This window comes from Corapipo altera, unplaced genomic scaffold, assembly GCF_003945725.1.
Source record: "Corapipo altera isolate COAL_440 unplaced genomic scaffold, ASM394572v1 1, whole genome shotgun sequence".
Classification (NCBI taxonomy): Eukaryota; Metazoa; Chordata; class Aves; order Passeriformes; family Pipridae; genus Corapipo; species Corapipo altera.
The window spans coordinates 28,859,476-28,882,919 of NW_020884873.1; the positions used below are offsets into that span (position 1 = coordinate 28,859,476).

A 23,444-nucleotide genomic window follows, 5' to 3' on the forward strand; every position below is an offset into this window, starting at 1 on the left:
ATTTTGTTCTCATTTTCCGGGTTCTTTCCAGCTGCATCAAATCTTTCTTAAAACTTCATGTCCCCAAGTCTTCAAGTTAAAGCCTTAACATGAAAAAGTAGAATGGGATAGCTACTTTCCAAGACTTATATGTGATATTTTCATTTTCAAAATGTTTTGTCTCAGCAATGGTACTATAACTCCTTAGACACTTTCTGCAAAATAGCCTCACCATTTTCCATTTTGTAACTGTGCAAATATATCCTACTGTGTTATATCCCTTCAGACTAACAAGCTTTTGATCACTAATCCTCAATAAGTCTTTACCAACCAGTCAAGCATCTTTATTTTCCCTGTTTGCTCATGAGAATGTTATTTGGAATAGGACTTAAAGCTCTACTAAGTTCAGGATTTTTATTGCATCTACTAATTCCTTTCCTGTACTCAGAAAGTCTGTTTTGCTGCAAATGAATTAAATTAGTCTTATTTAAAAGACTGTTAATGACTTCTCCCATGTTATCTGCCCCTTAACCCATTTCGTTTAATATCTTCTTTCCATGCAAGGTGGCCTTCCTGTAATCCCCTCGCTCTCCATGCCAGGTCTCCTCCTCACTCCATCAGCACAGACCCATTGAAAACTCTTCTTCATTTCTAATGACTGCAGGGTTATTTCAGAAGTAGATAAATGAAAAGTTCATCAGGACCAATAAACTGGAGTAATCTTTAACCTTTTCATTTCCTCTTAGTATGCTTGCCATTAGTGACATTTATCTATCAAATTGCAGTTCAAATTTGCTTCAGTGAAGCAAAGCCATATTTTTTACGATCATCTATCGTTAGCTTTCAGTTTTTCCCAGGCTTTGTCTGCTTGCTTAACATTGCTTCCTAATTGCATCTCATTGTACACTTCAGTCTTTCTGATTTTGTCTCTACATTATATTAGTATATCTGACTACACAGACTGCTGATTCAGTCTTTTGCAAGCTCTAAAGTGACTGAAAAAAAAGAAAAGGCCTCTTTGCAGATACTATTTTATGCCATGCCATGCTATAATTAGCATTGCCAGAGGCATTTAAAATTTAATCTGAGTTTACAAAGGAAAAGGGATATAATCTGTTGCCGAATTTATCTGTCTCCAATATAGCAAATCAATGCTTCTGGTGTGGAAAAAATACTTTACTACTTTTAAGTTTTAATGTATAAAAGAGTTTAGAAATAATTTAGCGCTTGTATCAGACCCTTCAGAAAAACCAAACTGCAAAAACCCTATTGAGGCTATAATTCAAGAAATGACACCATTTACTCAAGGTACATACATTCCTCTGAGGCCAGATCAACATAAAAAAAGGCTCTCTCTGGACTCAATCATAATATCCCCATATGCACAAATCTGAAACTTAAAAATATTGCCAGGGGCAAAGTATTTGGAACACTGAAATTAAGTCACCGAACAAATACATGAAGTATTAGTAGTGGAGGTTGCTCAGGAGCTTATGCCAAGGCATTAACATCTGAAATGTGATGTTTAACATCCTCTGTATAAATATATTCTTTGGCACAAATTCCTACCTGTCCACATCATTCTGTTGACCTCAGCACCCATATATGTAGCACTGATGGATTTTATAAGCTAAGTACTAATAATTGGCCTTCTAAGAAATATTGTCACATTCGGATCATGGCACACAATTCAAATTTCTATTTAAAAATTAAAGGCACAGTGCAAATTACAAATTAATCCCGTATCAGTGTATTTTTATCTACTGCTGTCAGCATACATTATATTGGTACAGATATATGTTTTATAGTACTTGTATTTATATAAACACTATAGAATTTATATTAGTGAGAGGCGTGCTTATTAGCTGATATAGTAATATTTATGAATGTAATATAAGAGAATGAAATGTGTGGAAAGTTTCCATCTAGACTTTTCAAAGGGTTTTTTAGCATTATGGTTTTGACTGCAGTTTTTTTTAATGCTGGTTCTCTGAAGTGAAATCTATATATGGAAAGGATTGGTGTTGAAAAATCTCGGAGTTTATATAAAGGGGGAAAAAGTCTTGACATTGTACATAAAAGCTCTTTTTTACTTTAAATGATTGTGTGGTTAAACAGCTAACAATTTAAAATATAAAAACTAAGTTTAAAATATACTGACTCGGTATAATTTTCTTTTTTGGATCAAAGGCTAATAAAACATTTACTATCGACTTTTCAGACCCCCATGTGAGATAAGAGCTTCACGGTCAAATCTTGAAAATTTTTACAGGAAGTAAAAATTATTTAGTGCCTAGCAAAGATTATTTTTTTCTCTCGTGCAAAAGTCAAATAAATGTTCAAAAAAAAAAAAAAAGGAAAAGAAAAAGAAAAAAAAAAGAAAGAAAAAAATATTGGTACAACTATACAGGCTGGTTGCACCTCTTTATAATGTAACTTATATGGTAAAACATCTACATATCAAAAAGATCTTTAATAGAGCAAACAGAGGAAAACACTTTCTTGTACATCTTTGTTCCAGACACTTGGCCAGGACTGAGCATATAGTGAGGATCCCATCTTGTCAACTGTCTCCCTGCCAATGCAAGTGCATTTCAGTAAGGATCTGTAATAATTACATGATTAGCATGTAAGAAGCAACTTGTCAGGACTGAGTGTTTTAAGGCAGGACTGGTCAGCTGAAGGCCAGGACCAATCAGCTCTGCCTGTGCTTTGAGCTAACCTGGAAGAAAAGTGGTGGGATCCCACAGCTGAAGGTTTGCTCACAAGAGGGCAGTGATACATCTTTGGAGCTGCCAATTGCTGGAACAGAAGGTAGATCCAGCATGCAGGAATCATTTTGTGGCTGTTGGCTGTTTAGATTTGCCTTTAATTAGACAGTTTTCCCCTTTTCTCTGGTTGTTCTCCAGAACTAGGAAAACAAAAAAACTTCTCAAGATAGGAGAAGTGCTTGTAAGACCTTAAAAGGCAGTTGATTCCACATCCAATGCCTTTCAGCTTTCTTTTCTTCCTTCTTTTTTTACAAAAAGAACTAAGCTTCGAATTAAACAGTGTCACTTTAGCAAAACAGGTGGAGGGTTTATTTTTTTGGCTCCTGTCCTTTTGCCTCTCACTGATTTTGTGGTCACTATATCTATAGGCAAGCTCACCTTTCCGAAAGAGTAGATCTGACGCTTCCAGTCCTCATGAGCAGGCTCTGAACCTCCTGAGTGCTTGTTGTCAGTCCAGAGAGAGAGCCATGATGGCTAAGAGGAAGGTCAATAGACTCGGAACTGGTGTGAAGGCTAGTCATGGACTGGTAACTTGGTGTGTCCTTACTGCCCGCTGAAGAGCTGCTCAGGTTTGCAGCCCACACAAGACCACCTGATGTAAAAGAGTGCACTGAGGCAGGACTGGAAGCCAAGGAGTGACTTAAGCTTACAACATCTGCATTTAAGTCCGAAGGTTTACTGAAGAGGGGGCTGCTGCTACCACTTTGCCCACCTGCACTGCCCATGCTGCCTGTGCCCGAGGATGGCGATTCCAGGCTGCCTTGCCGTGCCAGTGTGGTACTAGGGCTGGGCATTGCCGATGTGGGTTTCACACCTTCAGTACTGGGTGCAGAGGCAGCTTTACCACTTGCCTTGGCACCAAACAACCTAAATGTAAAACAAATAGCTTTAGAGAAACTGATAGCCACATTAAACATTCATGGCGCAACATCCTAAGAGCCAAACACATTTTTAATTACTGCTACTAAAATCATGCCTACCTAGTTGATCAACTGCAGTGCAAAATTAAAATTACTTAACCATTTCACAACAATCAGGGTTTGTTTCTTTAGATACAGCTCTCATTGACTCCTATTCAGATGTGCTCTTTGCACATAGAGACCCTCCCAGAGAGAGGTAAAATAATCACAGTTTTGTCTTAGTTCATAAACAGATTACACTTTCACCCAAATTCAGTAATTAAGCGTTCCCAAGTCATTAGCTTTTAAACCTCTCACTTCTCAAATCTGCTACGATGATTGCGACAAACACTTGCAAAATCCTTCATAGTTTAATAAACATCGAATTATTTGTGCGAAATTTCCCTCTTGTTGTTCTGTTGCACAGATGGTCATGCAGTCATCAGTCACGTAGTAACCACTCAGACAAAATAAACTGCACTATGGCTAGATGGGCTCAGTTTGTCTCCAAGGGCAGTAATGACAGAAGTGGATTTCACATAATTTCTTCCAGTAATTCTAGAGAAGAAAATTCTACGGTGATGATGGAAAAATAAATTGCAAATCCTCTAAACTTGAACTAAAATGTCGTGTGATGTATTAATGTATTTCTGGAAATATTTTAAGCACCTTAAAATATTAAGGCACACCTCATAGATAAATAGTAAATAAACACAAAACCTATCATGATGTAAAGTAAGCATGTCTAATAAAAAAAGAATCCATTTTCCATATTACCAAGCCCACAACACTCAGCTGCAGATCCCCAGCAGCCTGGAGATGCTGTTTTCGTAATTAGGCACAAGAGGGCACTATTGGCTTTTTCTCCAGCAGTGCAAGTGCTCCATCCCAATTTACACTCCATCCATATTTATACTTCCAGAAATGCTACAATAGGGCATTTCCAATTGAAATTTAGCCTTGCCAATGTTTGTGACGAAAGATGTAACAAAGCTGCTAAGATAATGAAATGTTTGTAGTTGGAGCTGCCAACAAAAGTGAAAGCGAATCTAGATCTTTATAATTTAAAGAGCTCTTCAGTTCTCCATCCAGAATATTGCATTGCCTGTTCCAGTAATAGAATGTGCCTGAACACAGTGTCCTTATTCCCTTTGGGGGTTTACCAGAGTTTTGCGAGGGAGCTTCTCATGTGGTTGAACATAAAATCATAGAATATCTTGAGTTGGAAGGGACTCATAAGGATCGTTGAGCCCAACTTCTAGGCTTCGAACTGTTGTTACGGGAATGTACCTAAAGATCAAGTAGCAGCCATTTCAGGTCTGGGAAGGTCATTAAATCTTAAAGAAATAACTGTGTTGTATGAAAAATATTACCCTTTTATTTTTCTGTACTTGATTCTCTGTTTGTGACAAAATATGCCCTAAAAAGGCTTTCTGCACAGTACTTTAACACATTGAAAATACCTGCTTTATATATTGCAACTTCAGGAAATCATAGAAATGTACTAACCTCCGAAATGTAGGGGAAGCAATATCTGGGTATTTGGATCCTGGCTGTCTGAGCCCTGGTGTGCCAGAGGCGCTTGCCGAAGTTGGGCTGGATTTAGGAGAACTGGACAGTGAGACACTTTCAGAATCGGACACAGCCACTTTCTCTTTTTCCTTGTCTGTCTGGTTGATGGTGACAGGGCTGGATCGCCCAGACCCAATCTTGCTTGGCTCTCGCAGTTTGGTGGCAGCAGCACCTGCAGACTTGCTACTCACATTGGAGTCGATGCTGCTGGTGCTGGAGCGGTGGCCGCCCCTGCCAGGGATCCCACTGCCACTGGATTTTGACGGGCGAGGCAAACTTCGATACTGCAGAGTTGTTTTTGAGCTCACATGCAGGATGCCGTCATCCTGGTTTTGGGAGCCATCTAAGCTCGTTTTCCTCCCTGCGTTGGACTTCCCACCAATGGCTGAAGATTTGGGCATTTTTCCTAGAGTTGCTGACCCGCTTGTGATGGTTGCTCCACTTGTAGTGATTATGGCAGAAGATCCCAACCCAGACTTTTTGAATCCAAATGACCCTGTAGCAGTTGATCTCCCAATGCCAGAGGGAGGCTTTTTTCCTTCATCGCCACTGCTTTTTCCTGCATCTGATGGAGAGCGTTGTATGGAGGCTCCTTTAAGGGGAATTTTCACTTTTTCTGAAGCTTTTGCATCATCGGTTTTTCCTAAATAAAAGTACATTTGAAAAGGTCACTTGTGTTTAAGCTATAATGTCTCAATATCTAATTCCAACACCATATGATTAAAATTTCAAAATGAAAAAATACAGAAATAGAAAAATTGCCTTAAGAAAACAGACCAGTTTGGCCTTCAGTCTCCCATCAGCTTTCAGTAGCATGTATGACACATTACAGGTAAGCATTAAGTATTAAAAGCTTGAAATTCCCCTGAGGACTTGCAGTTTCATACATAGCTGGAGAACGTAGTTGTAGAAAATTAGCCTGAATGAACTACAAGGAATTTTATTTGACTTATTTTTTGTGTTAATAGTATTTCTATATGAAAGAAATAATACTTGAAAATAAAACATTGCATCTAATTAAAATTTCCCAAAGTGTGACATTAATTACGCATGTAGAAATTACTGGTACTTATTGACTTCTTTGGTTTTCACTGATTACATTTGTTTAGCTTATGAATAAGTTTGTTCTGTTTTTTGTTACAGAAATTATCAGGGAGAGATTACATTATCATGGTATGAATCTTCTTGATTTATAACAATATCAATTACACATGTTATATAGTCTTTGTCATATCCTTGATATCTTCTCAAGATTTTTGATTTTCTGAGAGGTTGTCTTCAGTCTTGAACAGGTGTATAACTATATAACACATATTTCTATGTAATGTTATTGTAACATTCAGAAAAGTTGACATAAGGTGTTCTATTCTAACAGAAAGTACCCTCTTCCTATTTTACAAATAGATAACAAATGTCATTTCACTTTTAATAACTACTCCACATAAATTTTTTAATTTACTCGTCAAGTGATTATGGAAAGTTTGGAAGTGGGTGACCTAATTTCTCTTAAGAAACTAAAACGTAACAAAGAGCAACACCTGCAAGTCAGAACTAAATCCACTCCTGCTTTTATCCAGTGCACATTTTATGCTACACATGCCATGATACAGATCAGACCTGGCAAACATACAGATCATTAGTATATGCTTTAAAAATTAAGGCCTCAATTCTGTGTTGCACAGTGGCTGCCTGTTCACCATCAGCTAAACAGATCTGGGAAGCAGCCCGGCATGCAGTAAACCTTTTGGTATCTCCATTTTTACTTGATATTAGAAGGGTGTAATTTCTGTATCTATATGATCACTGACCATGGCAATACTCCTCAGGGATCTTATAGACCAGAGTCTGACCAATGTTTAGCAGTTCTAAATTGCAAAGAAACAAAAGTGGTTCATGAAGGATTTGATTTTATTCTGAGGAAATCTTTGTTAGTTGCCTTTACAACTGGGGGTTGAAGTGTGATTATGCACTATTTTGTCAGGATATAACAAAGCTCCAGAAAATGTCCTACAAAGAATCCACATTTCCCTAGTAAAATGATGGATTAGCATGAGATGGCCTCTTCCACCAGCTTTGGAGTTTTTGCTTCAAAACTAGACTGCAGAAGTGGTTACTGCTTCTGAGAGGCCTTCCAAAATTAAGTAAGAAAGCATATGGCACTGAAAGCATGTAAAAAGACACGTTTTTACAACTTTTTTTATCTCTTAACAGTGGTCTCTAGAACACCCACAGTAACTGGAATGTGGGAATTCAGTTTTAGTTCAGAAATAACTAAAAATATAATTTTGAGTATTGTCACTTGAATATTCAGTCTTTTTGACTCAGCTTCTAATATTTGGCCATTTCTATGCATGTGTTCAATTATCAAAGGTAAGGTTTTCTAGAGAACAAGGATAAAGCATAGATGAATCCAAAAATACTTTTAAGTATTCCTTAATAGAAGCTGACATACACAAATGATAGAACAACAAAATGCAATCACAGTTTTTGTTGTGGATGCACTCATGTGTGATTAATAAATTATTAGTATGCAGTGCAGCAAACTAACAGTTATAGAAATGAACAATTTAGTATATTATTAAAATATTGGCTTACAGTCATTTGTGGGAGGAACTATCAATATGTTTCCAATTTCTTGTGTCTATTACAAATATATAATGTCCATCAATTATTTTTAGCAAACTAAAGATTCCTTACTACTTGTAGATGAATTCTAAGCATAAAGCTTTGATTTTCAGTACCGTAATCTGAACTACAGAAGTTTCCTACCTGGGGTCTTGAGTGCGCTTGTTCCTGCTTTGTGCCTGGACTGAGTTGTTCCTACTTGTGCAGTCATACCTCTTCTCCAAGATCCAGTCTGTGATATAGAGACAGATGCTTTCTGCCCCCCCTTCTCTGACTCTTCAGACAGCCCTGAGGGAAGGCCTTTCCACTTGCCACTGCTGTCTACATTGCTGTCAAAGTCTTCCTCTGGTTTCTTCAGTTCTTCAGTGCTGCCCCAAGTTTCGCTGTCTGTAACTGAGCGCTTCTCTGAGTCTGTCTTCAGCTACAAAAGATTTGCATAAGAAATGGTCAGTTCCGGCATCTTCATTATTTGCTGATTTCTTAAATCACAGGAGGGGAGAAGAATAGGCATACTGATTTATTTGCAGCAAGGGCCACAGAAACTTTCCTTTGAAAACATTAGCATCCTCATTCCAAAAGTTTAAAAACATACCCTTTTGGGGAAGACATTTATCTTTTTTTTTTTTTTTCCCAAAAGATTTCATCCCTATCCTTCAGATAAATCTCAATGAAGTGAAACATAATTTACTCTAATCAACTCCATCTGAATTTCAGAAGTGAATCACTATGCTGGGAAGTTTTACTAAAAGCGTGGATGAGGGAATTCCTAAACACACTACTAAAATCACCTCAGTCTGGTTTCCTGCCTTTTCCTCTCCAAACCTTCCACTGATTGAATTAGGAATATTTCTCCAACAGCACAGCGTATGCTGTGCCACCAGTGAGCAAGGATAACATCTTCAGCTACAGCTGATGGCTATTCTACTGGTCTGTCTCCACAGAAATGAATTGTTTCCAACATGAGACTCACTCTAGCTATATCAGCTGGCAGAGCAGCAGAGAGGTTTATGTGAGTGCTACCCATGAAGCGGTGTGAAGGCAACCACCTGGGCTCACGCTTACTCTGAAACTCAGACCCATGTGGAAGATGCACCAGTGAGGACTTAACGCTCCTGTGACACCTGCTTTCCCTGAGGCATGTCGATAAGGAAGGGAGTGCTGCAAGGAAGAGCCTAACAAAACAGACAATGTAGAAGCTGTGAAAGTGGTTTAAATAGAAATGATGGAGACTGATCCTACCCTCTGTGTTTGACAAGACTGGCATTCTTTGTGCTGACAGGTTGTTCAGTGCGACTCTTCCTCCTGTGTTTTCCTGCAGACTCCTGACCTCAGCCTGAAGCCTTATTTGCTTATTACCATCTCACCAGTCCTGCTTGACTCTGGCTCTCTTTAACAGCAAAAACATGGTGCTGCTCTCAGGTATCACCAGCCTAAGAGAGGCTGCAAAGTGGATCACATTCAGGGATGGACTATTTATAATCCTGTGTTGTCACAACTCCTTCACCACAGAGACCCCTCTGTGGCTGTTTCCCAGGCACTTGTTGTCATAAGTAGGATTAATACTGATTAGATGACCAACAGATTAATCAGTTCCTGTTTACATATTTGTCATTTGAGGTGTGAAAAATGCAAAAGCTCTCTACATTTCCATAATTTCCAAAATATGTGCTTTGCAGAAGCCAGCACAGATTTTGGGTAAGGATTAGTGGGAAAAAAAGGCCAAGCAAACATCTACAAAAAATATTGCAGGGTCTTCAGAAAAGAGTTTTCATTACAGTTATTGTTACAACATGTGTAACATGTAACAACATGCTCCCAGAACTTTTTTGACAAATGGTTGTAAACACAACTACACATTTTTAAAGCAAACTTCATAATTTCCAAAAGATGGCAATACAATACTTTCTAAAAGCCTCTCTTCACCATTATGGTGACTAATCCTCTTTTAATAAGAAAACAGCAACAAAATATGCAATTTCTGCCTCAGGCAATAGCCAGCTCTCACTGTTTCAATCACTTAAAAACACCAAGAAAGGGATCTCTGGGTTGCATGAGCATGTCTTACACCTGGAAAACAGCTGGCAAAATGCACGTTCTGACTGAGATTGCCAGCTAGCATGGAGTACAGTGAGTTCTGGTTAATCTGCCTGGTAAAGGCATACCTGATAAAAGTCTGTTCCTAATCTTCATAACATTAAGCAACTCTAGAATGAAAATAAAATTTGAACATGTGTGGCATCTCTGTCTATTACTGAACAACCTGCAAATAGAACAGAGGCTTATAGAGCAGCTAGAACACGAGATCACTCCAAAAACCTACAAAGAGTTAAATAGTCAGCCTGAGATGTCCCAGTCCTGATGATGATGCATTGGAACAAGCAAGCCAGAACTAGCTAGCTGTCAGTGTTGATGTGAAAGGGAAAAGTCTAATCTCCAGTTAGTAACCATGGAAGACCCTGATCCTGTGGGAAAGGCAATTGTAAGGCCTGAAGAATGCTGGCATTTCTGTGAATATCTTTGCAAGACTACAACATTGGTCTGATACCTGTCCTGCTGGAGATTAAAGTAATTTTCATTCCAAAAGTAACTATATTTCCTTATTGTTTTGGGGGAATGACAAATATGTATTTTTCTCCTGCTCACAAAGTCTGCTACAATGTATGTCTACAAAACAGATCTCTGAATTGCAGACACTGACTCCGTGCAGGAGACTAAATGGAATCATAAATGTCAGTCTTGTGTTCTGAATATTTGACATCAAATCACCAGAAGCAACCATTCTTCTCCTGTGTTGAGTGTTCAGTCTTGAAGTTCTCTGCTTGTAAACAGCAGATGACATAGCAAAGAATACTTTTGTGCTGGGACAAACTTTTCTGGTTTTATTTCTTTCTGGGGGGGAACCAAGTCGTGCTAGCAGTCTGTATTATCTTTTTCATTACTTGCAATTTTGAGGGGAGCTGCAAAAAAGCACTGAGATACCTTGCACAAGAACCTTAGATATACACACACATACACACACACACACACACACACACACACACACACACACATGGATTATGTATATAGTTTGTGGCTGTATGCTACTCAGAACTCTATTTTGATACTATGCATTGTCAGCTTGCATTGAGACTTTCATTCCTGGACGTAGTTGGGGAGAAGAGAAACTCTGCTTTCTGTGGGCTCCTCTGGGAGGACAGTACAGCCTATGTATTTCTTCCCTGGTATGTTTCAGCTCATAAAAGACAAAAACATATCTTATTTTAAACTGTGTTAACTGTTGAAAGAGATACTCAAAATGAGTTGACATGAGTAGAAATCCACCCATCACAGATCCAATCATAATGTGGGGTTTTTGTGTTAGGGTACAGCAGGGCAATTCCTGAGGCTCAGATCAATGGAGGCTCCCCAGGGCAGGCAGAGCAGGGTCTCGCCAGCCAGCACCTTCAGCAGTGGTGTGTGCCCTGAGAGCAGGGAATTTCAGATGTCAGCCCGCAGCTCAAGGTTGGGTCAGTGGGATCCATGGGCTTCTGGCATGCAAGTGTAATAGAGGACTTTATAAAATACAAATATTTCATTTGTTTCAAAGGCATCAATAGTAAATTTTTCCTTTGTTATTCTGCATGCTTGTGGGGTGTTGCAACAAATGGCAATGAAAAGCTACTTACCTGGGCATGAGCATTCTTCCTTGAAGAGGTTGTTATATTGGAATAGGAGCTGACAGATGAGGTCGTATTCAAATCATCTGTGCTGAGGTTGTCAAGAGTGTCACTGAGGCCACTGCTAACTGAGCTGCTGTCATCCCAGCTGCAGAGAAAGGAGCACATCTACTTTACATACTGTGTGCCAATAGGCAGAAAGCATTTCAAAATCAATAGACATGATTACTTATTCTTCAAGAGATTTACCAGAAAGTTTTCAGTAATACTTAATGTACAATGAATGCTATTTTTCAGACTTTTAAATTAATTATTCTCCTAAAGTCAAGTGGCTGTTTGTTCAATTAATGAAAGATGCGGGTGTCTTAAAAAAAAATTAGCATCAGGTCTAAGCGCAAGTCATTAAAACAGGTTGTTTCATGCTTCATTGCAATCACATTCAGTACACTGGCAGTAAAATCTATTAAGCCTATCTGGTATTGTTAGCCAAAATATTATTAATAGGTTGGAAAACACCTGATGAATTTCCAGGCTACAAAAAAATAAAAGGAGTATCTCTTCTGCAGACTAACTGTCAGAAGGAAGCCAGTATTTCCAAAAGTTTTATTTTCTTGTCTTCAGTCTTTGTCCAGTGGGTGCAATGTCATCAAAATAGGAACCCATGAGAATACAGTCACTGGAGTTGACAGAGAACACATTATACATTTCTCAAGAAACACAGACTGTCAACTCTTCTGCTTTGGGAGATTGAGGCAGAAGATGCAAATGAGAGAAAGGCTACTCTTACAGAAATGTCATTACCAACTTTCACAAAAGCCTTGCTTTTTTATGGAAGGGAGGTTGATCTGTGTTACTCAGACCTTTCTCTACAGAATTGCTTCTCTATGGCATTACATTTTGACTTTTACCTCATTGCCACATACAGCATTTTACTCCCAGTTTTGCTACATCACCTGTTAATCTTTTTTTGGATTATTCTCAGGCCAAATGTTTGAAAAAAATTACCTCATCACTTGCAGCGGGATTCATCTCCTATAGTTTTAACTATATAAAAGTTAGGTATTTCATTTAACTTGTTTAGATATCCTCTCTAACCAGTATAAAAAGCAGGCTCCTCTAGGAGGTAATTCATCCTGACTTCAAATGTCTCAGGTTTGTGAGATAAACTGTCCACTGAAGGTGCCCCTTTGTGTCTTTTCCTCTCCTAGAGAGAGTCAATAAAGCCTCTTGTAGACATATAACTTCTACAAAGACAAAGCTAGGTGTTTATACATGTTGTTAAAGTCCAAAACACAATAGAATGCATAGTATCCTTGTTGTAGCCTACATCATGAGCTGCTTTTTAGAAAAAAAATAAAATCCAATCCCACAGTCAAATTAAAGCTCAGTACTATTACTACTAGTCATTCAGAGCAAACAAGGAAAATATCTTGAATCCTTATTTTACATTTGGGGTTTTAGGAGATAGCAGCAGTGACAGTGAACTGCATGGTACAAAATGTGTGCTGATGCACCAGAAGGTTCAGTGCACTAGTCCTGTATCACAGCAACTGCAGTAAGCATTACCTTCCTTTAGCAAAAGGTAGAAAATCACATTAGTAAGCCAGCTCAGTGACAAGATAAACATATTTCAGAGGGCAAGAGTTTATTATAGTGCTGCACTTTCCACCATTGAGTACAACGACTAGAAATAAATACGTCTTCTGCTACATTTACAGGTAATAAACACACAAGTGATTTAATAATGAAATTGTAATATCGTACACTACAGGCTGTCCACATCCATCCAAGAACCATCTCTGAAACACTACTCATTTATGCTTTCTGTATTTTCCAGTCTAATGTGATACATAATTTCATTGATGTTAAAAAGTCGTTATTCAAATGCTATGTACTACATGAGAATATACCTTTAGAATAGTGTAAAGATTGAGAACATTAAAGATGGATAAAAACAGAACGATATTAAATATGATTACGTTTTAGAAAAGATAATATTCTCTCATAAAAAGATACATTTAAAAAAAAATCATAAGGCAGATCCAAAATGAGATATATCAGGTACTTTCAGAAACGACATGACCTTTTAATGACATTCATCTCAACTAATATTTGACCATCAGTTTTCTGAGTCTACCTAAGATCCTAGGGACCAGGATCAGCATTTCATCCTGTTTCTCCATATATGTTTGTTATTCTATTCTATTTTAATTTTTGGTACTTAATCTTGTGATCCTGCTTCTCTGTAAGAAGATTCACATTTTCTAAAGTCTAAATAGTTCAGCTGATTCATGAAATAAAAGTATATTCTTTACAGCTGAAGTTTTCAGGCAAAAATTACTATAATCATGTTTCCTTTCTATCATGGTTTCTCTGGTGTTTCACATTCATCACACCTCACTCATCAGTGGATTATTAGTGGGTTCTGGGAATACTCATGGCCATGTTGTAAGATATACAGGAGATTATTTTGACACCTCCACTTCTGACCTTTCAGAGTCATCACTATATTTGTCTGGATTTTTTTTCTCTTATGATAGATTCTCAAGAAGTTTTCTAAATTTGGGGGCTTTCATACACCAAAATTTTTGCTAATATTCAGTATGCCTGTAAAAATCAGGAATATCCAAACCCTCTTTCCTACTGGCATATTTCTAAGGACTATTAGAGAAACTGATTCCAACTTGAATTAATGCTTTGTAGCAACCTTTTGAAAAGACATAGTAAAAATTGAAAACTCCAGCAGAACAGACCATATCAGCCACCCTTTTGGCAATGAAAATTGTTGTTTGTACTTATTTTAGTGCATTGTCCAGAGTTGTTTTAACTTGCTTATGCAGCTAAATTTTTTATCCTTCAGTACTCACTGTTTCTACACTTACAGACCTCTTTCCCAAGTGTATTCAGCATCAGACAAGTAAAAAGTTATTTTTTGGATAATGAAAATGTCTTATTTACAATTTGGAAAAAATTCTTGATGATTCATATTAATTTATTCTTTAAACTGGCAAATACATGACAAAAATATCTGATAAAATTAAATGTGCATCACTTTGAGATTGAAAACTCATTCTGAGGAGTCTGCAGCAAACTATAATTTTAGTTCTTGTTCCTCCTAACTCTCAACAAAACAATATTCATTGTCAAACTGTACCTAAGGGACTTAATATAGGCTTTTAATATACTGGCTAAGATTCATCTTTCATTTTTATTTTATCTTCCATTTACTTTTCTCTTTTTCACACATCCTAGATAGTCTAGGGCAGGTTTGGTTAGTACTGCTGCCTATTAATGCTTGACACCACTGCGCTTTTAAAACCCACATTTTAGCTACTTATAGCTTTAGCAAAATCTGCTTTTTTTTTTGTTTGATGTCAGACTTGTGGTTGATTTCTTTAAAAGAAAATGTCAGTAAATGCTGTTCAGCTTTCTGGGAGACTGAGACTAAGAGAAAAGTGCCTTGTTTTGACAAGTTCTGGCAACCTTTTTATTCAGAAACTTCTGAATACTAAGAGGATCTAGAGAAGAACTTTGATATTCAGCAAGCCATAATCTGCACATTAAGGATATTCAGTTTGCTATTTCTAAGAGAAATCATCTTAAATCTGGATAATTCATAATTCTCTTCAAAATCACTGCTTGCATATGCCTAAGATTTTTTCTCAGCAGCTCAACTCATTCTGCTGTGTCTGGGTTCAAATCAGCAAACGGGGAACAAACAGTCCAGTAGCCACTACTCTCACTGTGAATATAATAAAACACCACAGATTTTGATAACACAACCACATAGTATTTTTTCTCTAGAAACACTTCATTAATTTAGTACTTGTAAGAGGTCTACTTTAGGGATGAATCTGAATTTTGCATTAAAGCAAGATGCCTTCTGTCATTTTTCAAAGAAGTTGAAAGTTCTGTAACAAAAGGAACTATATGAAGCATGATTGAAGCCCCTAGTGTACCAAACTTCCTGCAACCTGCAAGATATTAGGTGACTGCTTTAACATTTTTTAATAAGTTGGACACCAATAAAGAGCTTCTAGTTTCCTTTAGAGCTTAGCATTTGACTTGTAAAGATATAATGCATGGAAATGTGTGCTCTGAATCTACAGTTAGCTGCAATGATATCTTAAAATTTATGTTACCATCAACCCAAATTGCACATCAAAAACCAGCAGCTCTTTTTTGGCCTTAATATTCCTGTACCTCAGCTTTACATCTCAAAAATGGACAAAATACATGCATAAATGAGTTTGAAAAAAAGATTCTGTGGATATTCAGACAATGCACTAGAAAGCATCTTAAATGCCAAAAATTTCAAATGGCAGATGATAAATAAAATGAGTGGCTATTATTATGATAAATAACAAGGAATACACAAAATGCCAAATTAACTGCATTAAAACTGAGTACTCTCAATCTACGTATTATAAAAAATAAGTAATCTAGAGACTAGGGATGTTGTTGAGCAGCCATGATTGTCCAAAGACGATTGTCCAAAAATATACATGCACAAGAAATCTGACTTAGGGTTACAAAGGCCACCCTTTTGTTACTTCTGAGTGCTTCTGCAACCTCATTAAGTTCTGTTCACACAGAATCTGAGCAGGGAAGCTGTACAGCAATAGGAACGTCCCTCTACCTTGGGAGCTAGAACAAGTGTGCCCAACCATGTGATAGGTATCAAAGAGTGGCTTCTCTCCCATACCCTGGTTAGATTGGATGATCGCTGTGCTACAGCCTTCATCCAGAAACACACCTCATGCTCTCTGACTTTGCCCAGTAATAATACTTCTGCTGGAGAAGACTTCCACATTGTCCATAATCAGGAAGGTGGCTATAAATATTGTACACATCCTAGAGCTCCACAGATTGCTCCAAATGCTTCAAGCAAAGTTTCGACTCCTTGATCATGTGAAATGTTCCATAAAGTGGAGAAGTGCAGAACTTGCTATCTACACAAGTGGTTAGTTTCCACTGTCACTCTTTGTGTCGCTTTCATTAGTGTGTGCTTGTACTGAAAAGATCTCATAATAATCCTCTCATTGACCTCCCTACCACATAGTTGTTCTGGAAATAGCAAGGTGTCTGAAGTCAAAATACCCAGTACTTAACATCAGTATGTAGAGCTGAACAAAGATTATAAACACATTCCAACAAGTATTCCCTCAAACAGAAAGATAAGTTGCATTCAGCTGTGCCCATGAAACTTTTTTGTTTGCTTTCTGCAAGTATCTGGGTTTTTTTCTGAGTTCACATGCTGATGTCTATGAACCAAATAAGGAATATTTTATACTAAATAAGACATTATTTCACATAGCAGGTGGGTAAGCAATAGAACTCTAGGACAAAGTTGCAATTTGACTGTAGCCTACATAATAAGGACCTGCAGAAAATATGCAACACATTTTTCTAGATTTTTGCATGATGACTGAAAATACAAAATGCATTGCTTTAGGAAAGCAATGAATTCTGAAGGTACATCACATAAGGAAGTGGTATTGACTAATAATATGTATTAGCTAATAATATGTATTAGCTCCATGGATACCTAAAATATTCTCCTTTCAAAGTACTTGTCTCAGGATATTAAAGCAGTCTAATTGCAGACAAGACATGACAGAGCACCCAACCACAACCATTGCTCCTTCCCCCCTTTCTGTTTCTACTTCCAGCATTTTCCTATGAGCCCTTAAACTCGCCAGCCCACTGAAGTCCATCATACTGATAAGCTGAGCTGATTCTTGGGATTTGTTTCAACACTGGCATACTTCATTAATTTTTGAGCACACCTCCAGCCAAAGTGGTCTAAGTATGCAAACGAAAAAGCTTTTCACAAGCAGGTCATCAGACATATGAAGGCAGTAAGACGCCAATCAATGTGCTATCAAGGATTCTGGAAAATTATGGTTCTTTCAATGCATCTATCCTCTGGCATTTTGACCATTTGATGGCATTTTTTTTTTGTAAGCAGAAGCAGGATCTACAGCTTTCAAAATAGAAAACAAACCCAAACCCTTTCCTCTGAAAGTATTCATTTAATCAGAATAACTGTTCTATCTAGAGAGGTTTGTAACTGAATGAAAATAGCACTTTGTCACAGCTTTGTATTGCACATAAAGGGCTTTAGACCACAGCAGTAGACACACATCCCTGTGTGTCTTACTTAGAAATTATAAATCCTTAGTCACATTCCGTAGTCACCTTCTTGCTAATGCCAGTGGAACAGCGGAACTCACACTTCTCCAGGGACTTGTGTATGGATTTGGGACTTAGGAATTTGAACACATTTAGTGAAACAACCTTTATTGAGGTTTTATAGCAAGTTTGAGCCTTCAAATTTTGAAAATCCTTTTAAACACTTCTAAATCATTCATTGCCATGGCAGGTACATGCAAGGCAGTGCCCAAATGTGTTTCTGCTGCTAGGTGGAATGGTTTTAGAGGACAAATGAGACAACTGAGATCATGAAAAAATAATAACATTCAGGGCTAAACAGAAACCTGACTTCTGAATGTATGTTTGAGGATCTACAAATCTATGCTAAGAGCAGATCAGTGGTGAGCTGTGAGGTGTTATCCCTTTCTCTGGCTGCACATAGCTGTTTATGTCAATGAATCCAGAGATGATGCAGGTCTCCCTATCTCTCTCATAGAGCCTATGGATATCAACTAACAATTTTTCATAGGAACAGTAGAGGTATGAGAAACACCAGCGATTTCTTTGATTAGTATAACCTCCTTCCATGGTTTCCAAATAAGATGCAAGTATATTAGTCTACTGCAGTGGCTAGGACTGGGACACCCTCAGTTACACTGGATACTTATTTAAATTACCCTACAGTGCACTAAAAATACAAAATCCCTAAATTTAGCCAGCTGTGAGGTGAATGGTTACCTGGGGTGTAACTTTATTTGTGTCAGTGTTGTGCAAGGCATTTACATTAAATAGGAGTGAGGAAATTAAATGCTGGCATTTAATCACCTAGGTAGTTAAAAAACAAAGGCAGGTACATCCAAAGCATAAGCAGGAAAGACTGGAGAGATAACAGCAAAGGACTTAAACTATATGCCCACAGTAGAAAGCCTGAACTTAGTACACCTTTATTTACTATATTCATACAAGTTAAACCCTGCAAATGGAAGATGGAACTCCTGGACCATCAGTCAGTGCTTAAGCTAGTTCTACACACATAAAATCCATAAAACAGGGAACACACTGCAAAATCAGCCTCCACAACACACTCCATGGAGGTGAACATTGCTTCTCTACAGCACACCAGTAAAGTGAATATTAACATGCATCCCACGCTGTTCATGAACTCTCCTCTCTGACACCCATATTTCAGGTCATGTCTCAGGAGAGTAAGGCAGAATTCAGCCTAATATAAAGACTTTATAGTTACTCCTCTAATTGACTTTTGAGAACTGAAATGATCTCTTAGCTTATTAAGATGAAAAGATGAGAAAATAATTGGACGGTTTTACTTAAAGCAATTCCTCACTAACTGAGTTGCCAATATATCAGCTGGCAAAGTTTCTCCTTCAAAGTTCAATTCCACATAAATTAATCCTTTTTAAATCTTCTACTGTGATCTCAGCTGCTCATTATTCATGAAACAGCCACACTGACCCTTCACAGGCAGATTCAAGATGGCACAGAGTTCATAAAATCAATACTTTGCTTCATTCCACAGACTGTGAGAGCCAAAGCCCAGGTCCTGAATCAAACCAGAAACTTGAAGGAGTTATAAATTTCATTATAGTTATTCTATACTCATAGCTAAATGAAAACATAGCCAGTTCAACTCCTACTTCACCCCTTTTTCCTCAGCAAGTGTAATGCATTACCTGTCATACCCAAACAAGGCAACCTTTGAAGCATTAATCCTGAATTAATTTGAAGATAGAAAATCATGATAGATAGAAAATCATGATAGATAGAAAATCATGATAGAAAATGATGATAGAAAATTATGCACATTTCAAAATGGATGCACTCAGCATATTCTAAGGAAAATTGTTTACAATTAAAAAGAATAGAAATGCATTTATGCATCTGTTTTCATGCAGTATCACTTTGGAAGGATTTTTTATTTCATGTTGGAAATTGTTTTATAAGATGATCCAATTAGAAAATTATACCCTACTACAGAAATTACTGCTAGCCCAAGAGCACAATTAGAGCAAAATGCATTTTTGCAAGGTCAGTGAATTTCCATATTCTTCTAAGCTTTAAGAAATAATTTAGTTCTAGTGCCTGCAGGGATAAAAAAATGAATGGATGGAAGATTTACATTTCTTGAGATAATTATACATACCTTGTAAAACTGCACACCCATACCTCAGGATCTAAATAAGAACCCCTTCTGGTTTCCACTTATTTATGAATACAACACTTAATATGACATGATAGGGGCAGCAGAAAGTCATTAACTAGCTCTAAATTCATAATAGAATGCATCAACAATCAGAAGAAATTTTGCAAAATGGAATTTAGGCAAGTGTTACTTGAATAAAACTATAAATATCCAACAAGGAAGATATTTTATTTCTGTAAAGTACAGGAGTTTTTTTTACATGAGGCAGACACACAGCATCTATATTTAATTATATTTTAAGCAGTCCATGGGCTAAAACAAGATGTAAGAAAGTAATTACATCAAGAGCTGTTGACAATATCATAACAAGCCAAGGGAGAAAATCTTTTGGAGGAGTTATCTTCCTGCTGCTGTTTGTTAAATTTTTTACACACTGGATCCAAGAGATCCTTAAATTTTTCAAATGCAGACTCAGACAAGTTAATTAAAATCAGTTGAATGGACCAAATACAAACTGACAATGCAGTTCTTCAGAAGACAAAAAGCAATATAAAGCCTTATATACCTATAACACCTTGTTACCTCATCATTTTAAGAAGTAAAAATTTCATTCTTCACTTTGTATATGGCCATTTCACATGTCCAAAAGTGAAAACAGAAATGAGATCCCACAAGCATAAAGAAATATCTCATGGTATCCACATTTGTATTTGAAGGAAATTAATATTGAAACCAGTACCATAAACACCCTGAGATAAGCAGAATTTGCCATTCACCTTTGCAAACTGCCAGTCAAGAGCTTCAGCTGTGAGGGAGGTATTGAAATATCAGATCTTTTTACTCAACCTCGTCTCTACAGTATATTAAGAAACCAAATAGATCCTCCTGATAAGTGTTCAGAGGAGAACTATTCCCAGTAATTATTTGCCTGATGTCAAAATCCTGATTTACTGGTAGCGTCCTCTGTTGTGTACTGTCTCTCATGCTTAAGAATATTTGTTGCCAGAACTACTGTCCCATTTTTGCTTATGTGCAGAAACAGATATTTATTCTTCCTACTTGCAACTGATCAAACTCAATCTGAAAAAAACAGTGTACATGACTACGTTAGCAGAATGATAAGCAAGACTGTCTTCATTCTGCTCATGATACTCATCCTCTAAACCTCCATGAAATAGCAAGATTTAAATCCAGAAGTTTTACACAGCTTTGCTGTTGTGGTAAAGCAAGGTTTGGAGTTGGTTTTGTCTTTGAGCAATATTTGTTACCCCATATTGTAGTTTACTTAAGATGAAAAGATGTGGTAGGCAAAGACTAAACCAAAATTATTATATTTAATTTGTAATTTCACTCAGCTTTTTTTTAATCATCTTTTACAATTGTAGGCTGAAAGTAACAACATAGGATGGGACACCTCCTATCCTTGTCTTTCGGTGTAGCACTCTATGATAACCTTACTACAACATGGCATAACATGGACCCAGGGCTGGCAGCCTTGCACTGCCTTCCAAGGAGCAAGAAGAGGATGCCGGGTGTGGGACACCCCCCTGAACTCAGGAGCGCTGTCAGAAACGCAGTGCCTCTGGAAGTGTATGATGAGTTTAATCTGGGAAGTGACTGGAAGCAATGGGCTTCCTCCCGCATACCCTTGTACAAAATATTTTTTCCGTGTAGGTCTCATGATGAGGTGCTAGTTTGCTGAGTTTAGCAATAAGTTGTGACTGTGGGAAAAGGTGCTAGTTCAATGCCAAAATGGCTTCTTAATAAAAATCCTCCCCTTGAAACTCTTTGAAAGCTTGATCCACACAAATATTTTCAGATAACAAGCTAAGCCTTTTACCTGAAGCCTAATAGGATTACTTACTTGTAGTCAACAACAGGACAACAACCTGTCTGGTAAAGAACAAGTTAAGCAGAACACAAAGCTGTTTCTTCTCTTGTTTTGTTTGCCAGCATTGTCTCTCACACATCTTGCTTCTTTCCCAGATTTTGCTGAGTAAAGGCCCAGGTCTTTCCTGCTTTAGTAGAAAGTAGGAAGGGACTTTGTCCTGCCTGCATCATTTAGTAAGGACTAAAGGCTTCAATACTCATCCTGTCTGTGCATCTGGCCTTCAGGGTCTTGCTCATCACCACTGCCTGTGTAAAACTGATGGTTGATTTAAATAAAACTTCTCAGAAAACTTAAAGCTCAAAAAAATCATATTTCATAACTCTCAAGTTATATAACTCTCAGTCATATAAAGACAGGGGTAAAGCAGAAGGATCTCTGAGAGGAAATGTGCAGTATAAATTAAATATGTCAGACATTCAAGAATCTCTAAATAAAATCAGATTGCTTAAAAAAAGGCAAAAAAAAGTTTAACACAGTTTAGGTATATCTTTAGTCTCTGTTTATGGAATATTTTTATTCAAGCTTGAGATTTGGAGAGTTTATGATTTTTAATTCCATTTAGCCTTTTCACCCATGAAGGTCAGGTTGCTGAGATTAGAAAACATGGATTTCAGAACCAAACTTATTTGCAGAGACTATGCAAGCACTTATTTGATATTTGATATTTTTTTATAATTCCTCAAATGTTCAACGTTTTCTTGCTCTACATTACAGAGTTAACTTGGTGATTAGATTATTGACATTATAAATTCTGTTTGAAGGGTTTAATGTTATCTTTAATCCTAACTGTGCCAGACTTTTGCAGCAAATCTAAATGCTATTCATTTGCACCTTATGTTACATTGCTACTTTTCACGTGGTCATTAAAAGCAATCATTGATAGTAATGGTAATTTAATTGTGCTCAGAGATCCCAACTGTCACTGATGCCAGAAATTTTCAAACATATTTGTTATTCCATATGCCAGTGGTACCAATCTTTGTTGGTCCCAAAATCTCTTAAAAAGTCACTGTACCACATGTTTATCATCTTGCCAATGATGGTAGGAGCTCACTTATGGAACTATTACTTGAGGTTTCAACCTAATTCTTACACAACTTTTAGAAGTCTGGAGAAGAGAGTTGTTGTAGGAGTAAGTTGTAGGCATGATAATTGCTCAGGTTTCTGGACTATGACAGGGTAAACTATGATGGAGCTATGAGGATATAAAGCTAGCTGGAAATTTTCAGATAAAATATATTTGACAATATATTAATTTTTTAAATAGAAAATGAAATATCTTGCAATAATAAAAAATAATGTTTTGCTCAAAAACTGGAATAACTTAGGAACTAAATTTTAAATTTCGGTTGACCTATACTTACATTGTCATATTAAAATCAGAAATAACTTTCTAGCACTGAGAAAAAAGGTGTAATAGTACACTATAAATGTTCTTTTTTGTATCTTAATTTTCAGTTGTTTCTATTTAATTTATTTGACATTTCAAATCATTGTGGAAAACTCAATACTGAACAAAACTACCTTTTTCTAAATTGAAGCATCCTCAATGAAATATTATACCATTGCTAGTCATATGAAAAAATGTACATATAATAAAATAATAAAGGATAACATAAAATGGAAACAAAATTTTAAAAGATAATTTCTTTTTTTCTTAAATACAATAAATTCAAATTTCTCTTGTGACAAACTAAAAAAAAAAAATCACTCATAATTTATTGCAGAACCACA

General features: G+C 37.0%; 1 protein-coding gene across 11 annotated transcripts in view; it reads right to left on the reverse strand.

Annotated features, from left to right (window-relative positions):
• The window catches only part of NAV3 (neuron navigator 3), a 399,897-nt gene that overhangs the window by 55,637 nt on the left and 320,816 nt on the right, over positions 1-23,444 (reverse strand). For 10 of the 11 annotated variants that reach the window (XM_027655698.1, XM_027655672.1, XM_027655690.1 and 7 more), the window contains 4 exons: positions 11,512-11,650; positions 7,991-8,267; positions 5,159-5,864; positions 3,129-3,617 (listed from right to left, as the gene is read on the reverse strand). In XM_027655698.1, coding sequence (XP_027511499.1) covers positions 3,129-3,617; positions 5,159-5,864; positions 7,991-8,267; positions 11,512-11,650 — 1,611 coding nt within the window. The remainder of the gene's footprint in view (positions 1-3,128; positions 3,618-5,158; positions 5,865-7,990; positions 8,268-11,511; positions 11,651-23,444) is intronic. The other variant, XM_027655707.1, reaches the window with a different exon arrangement.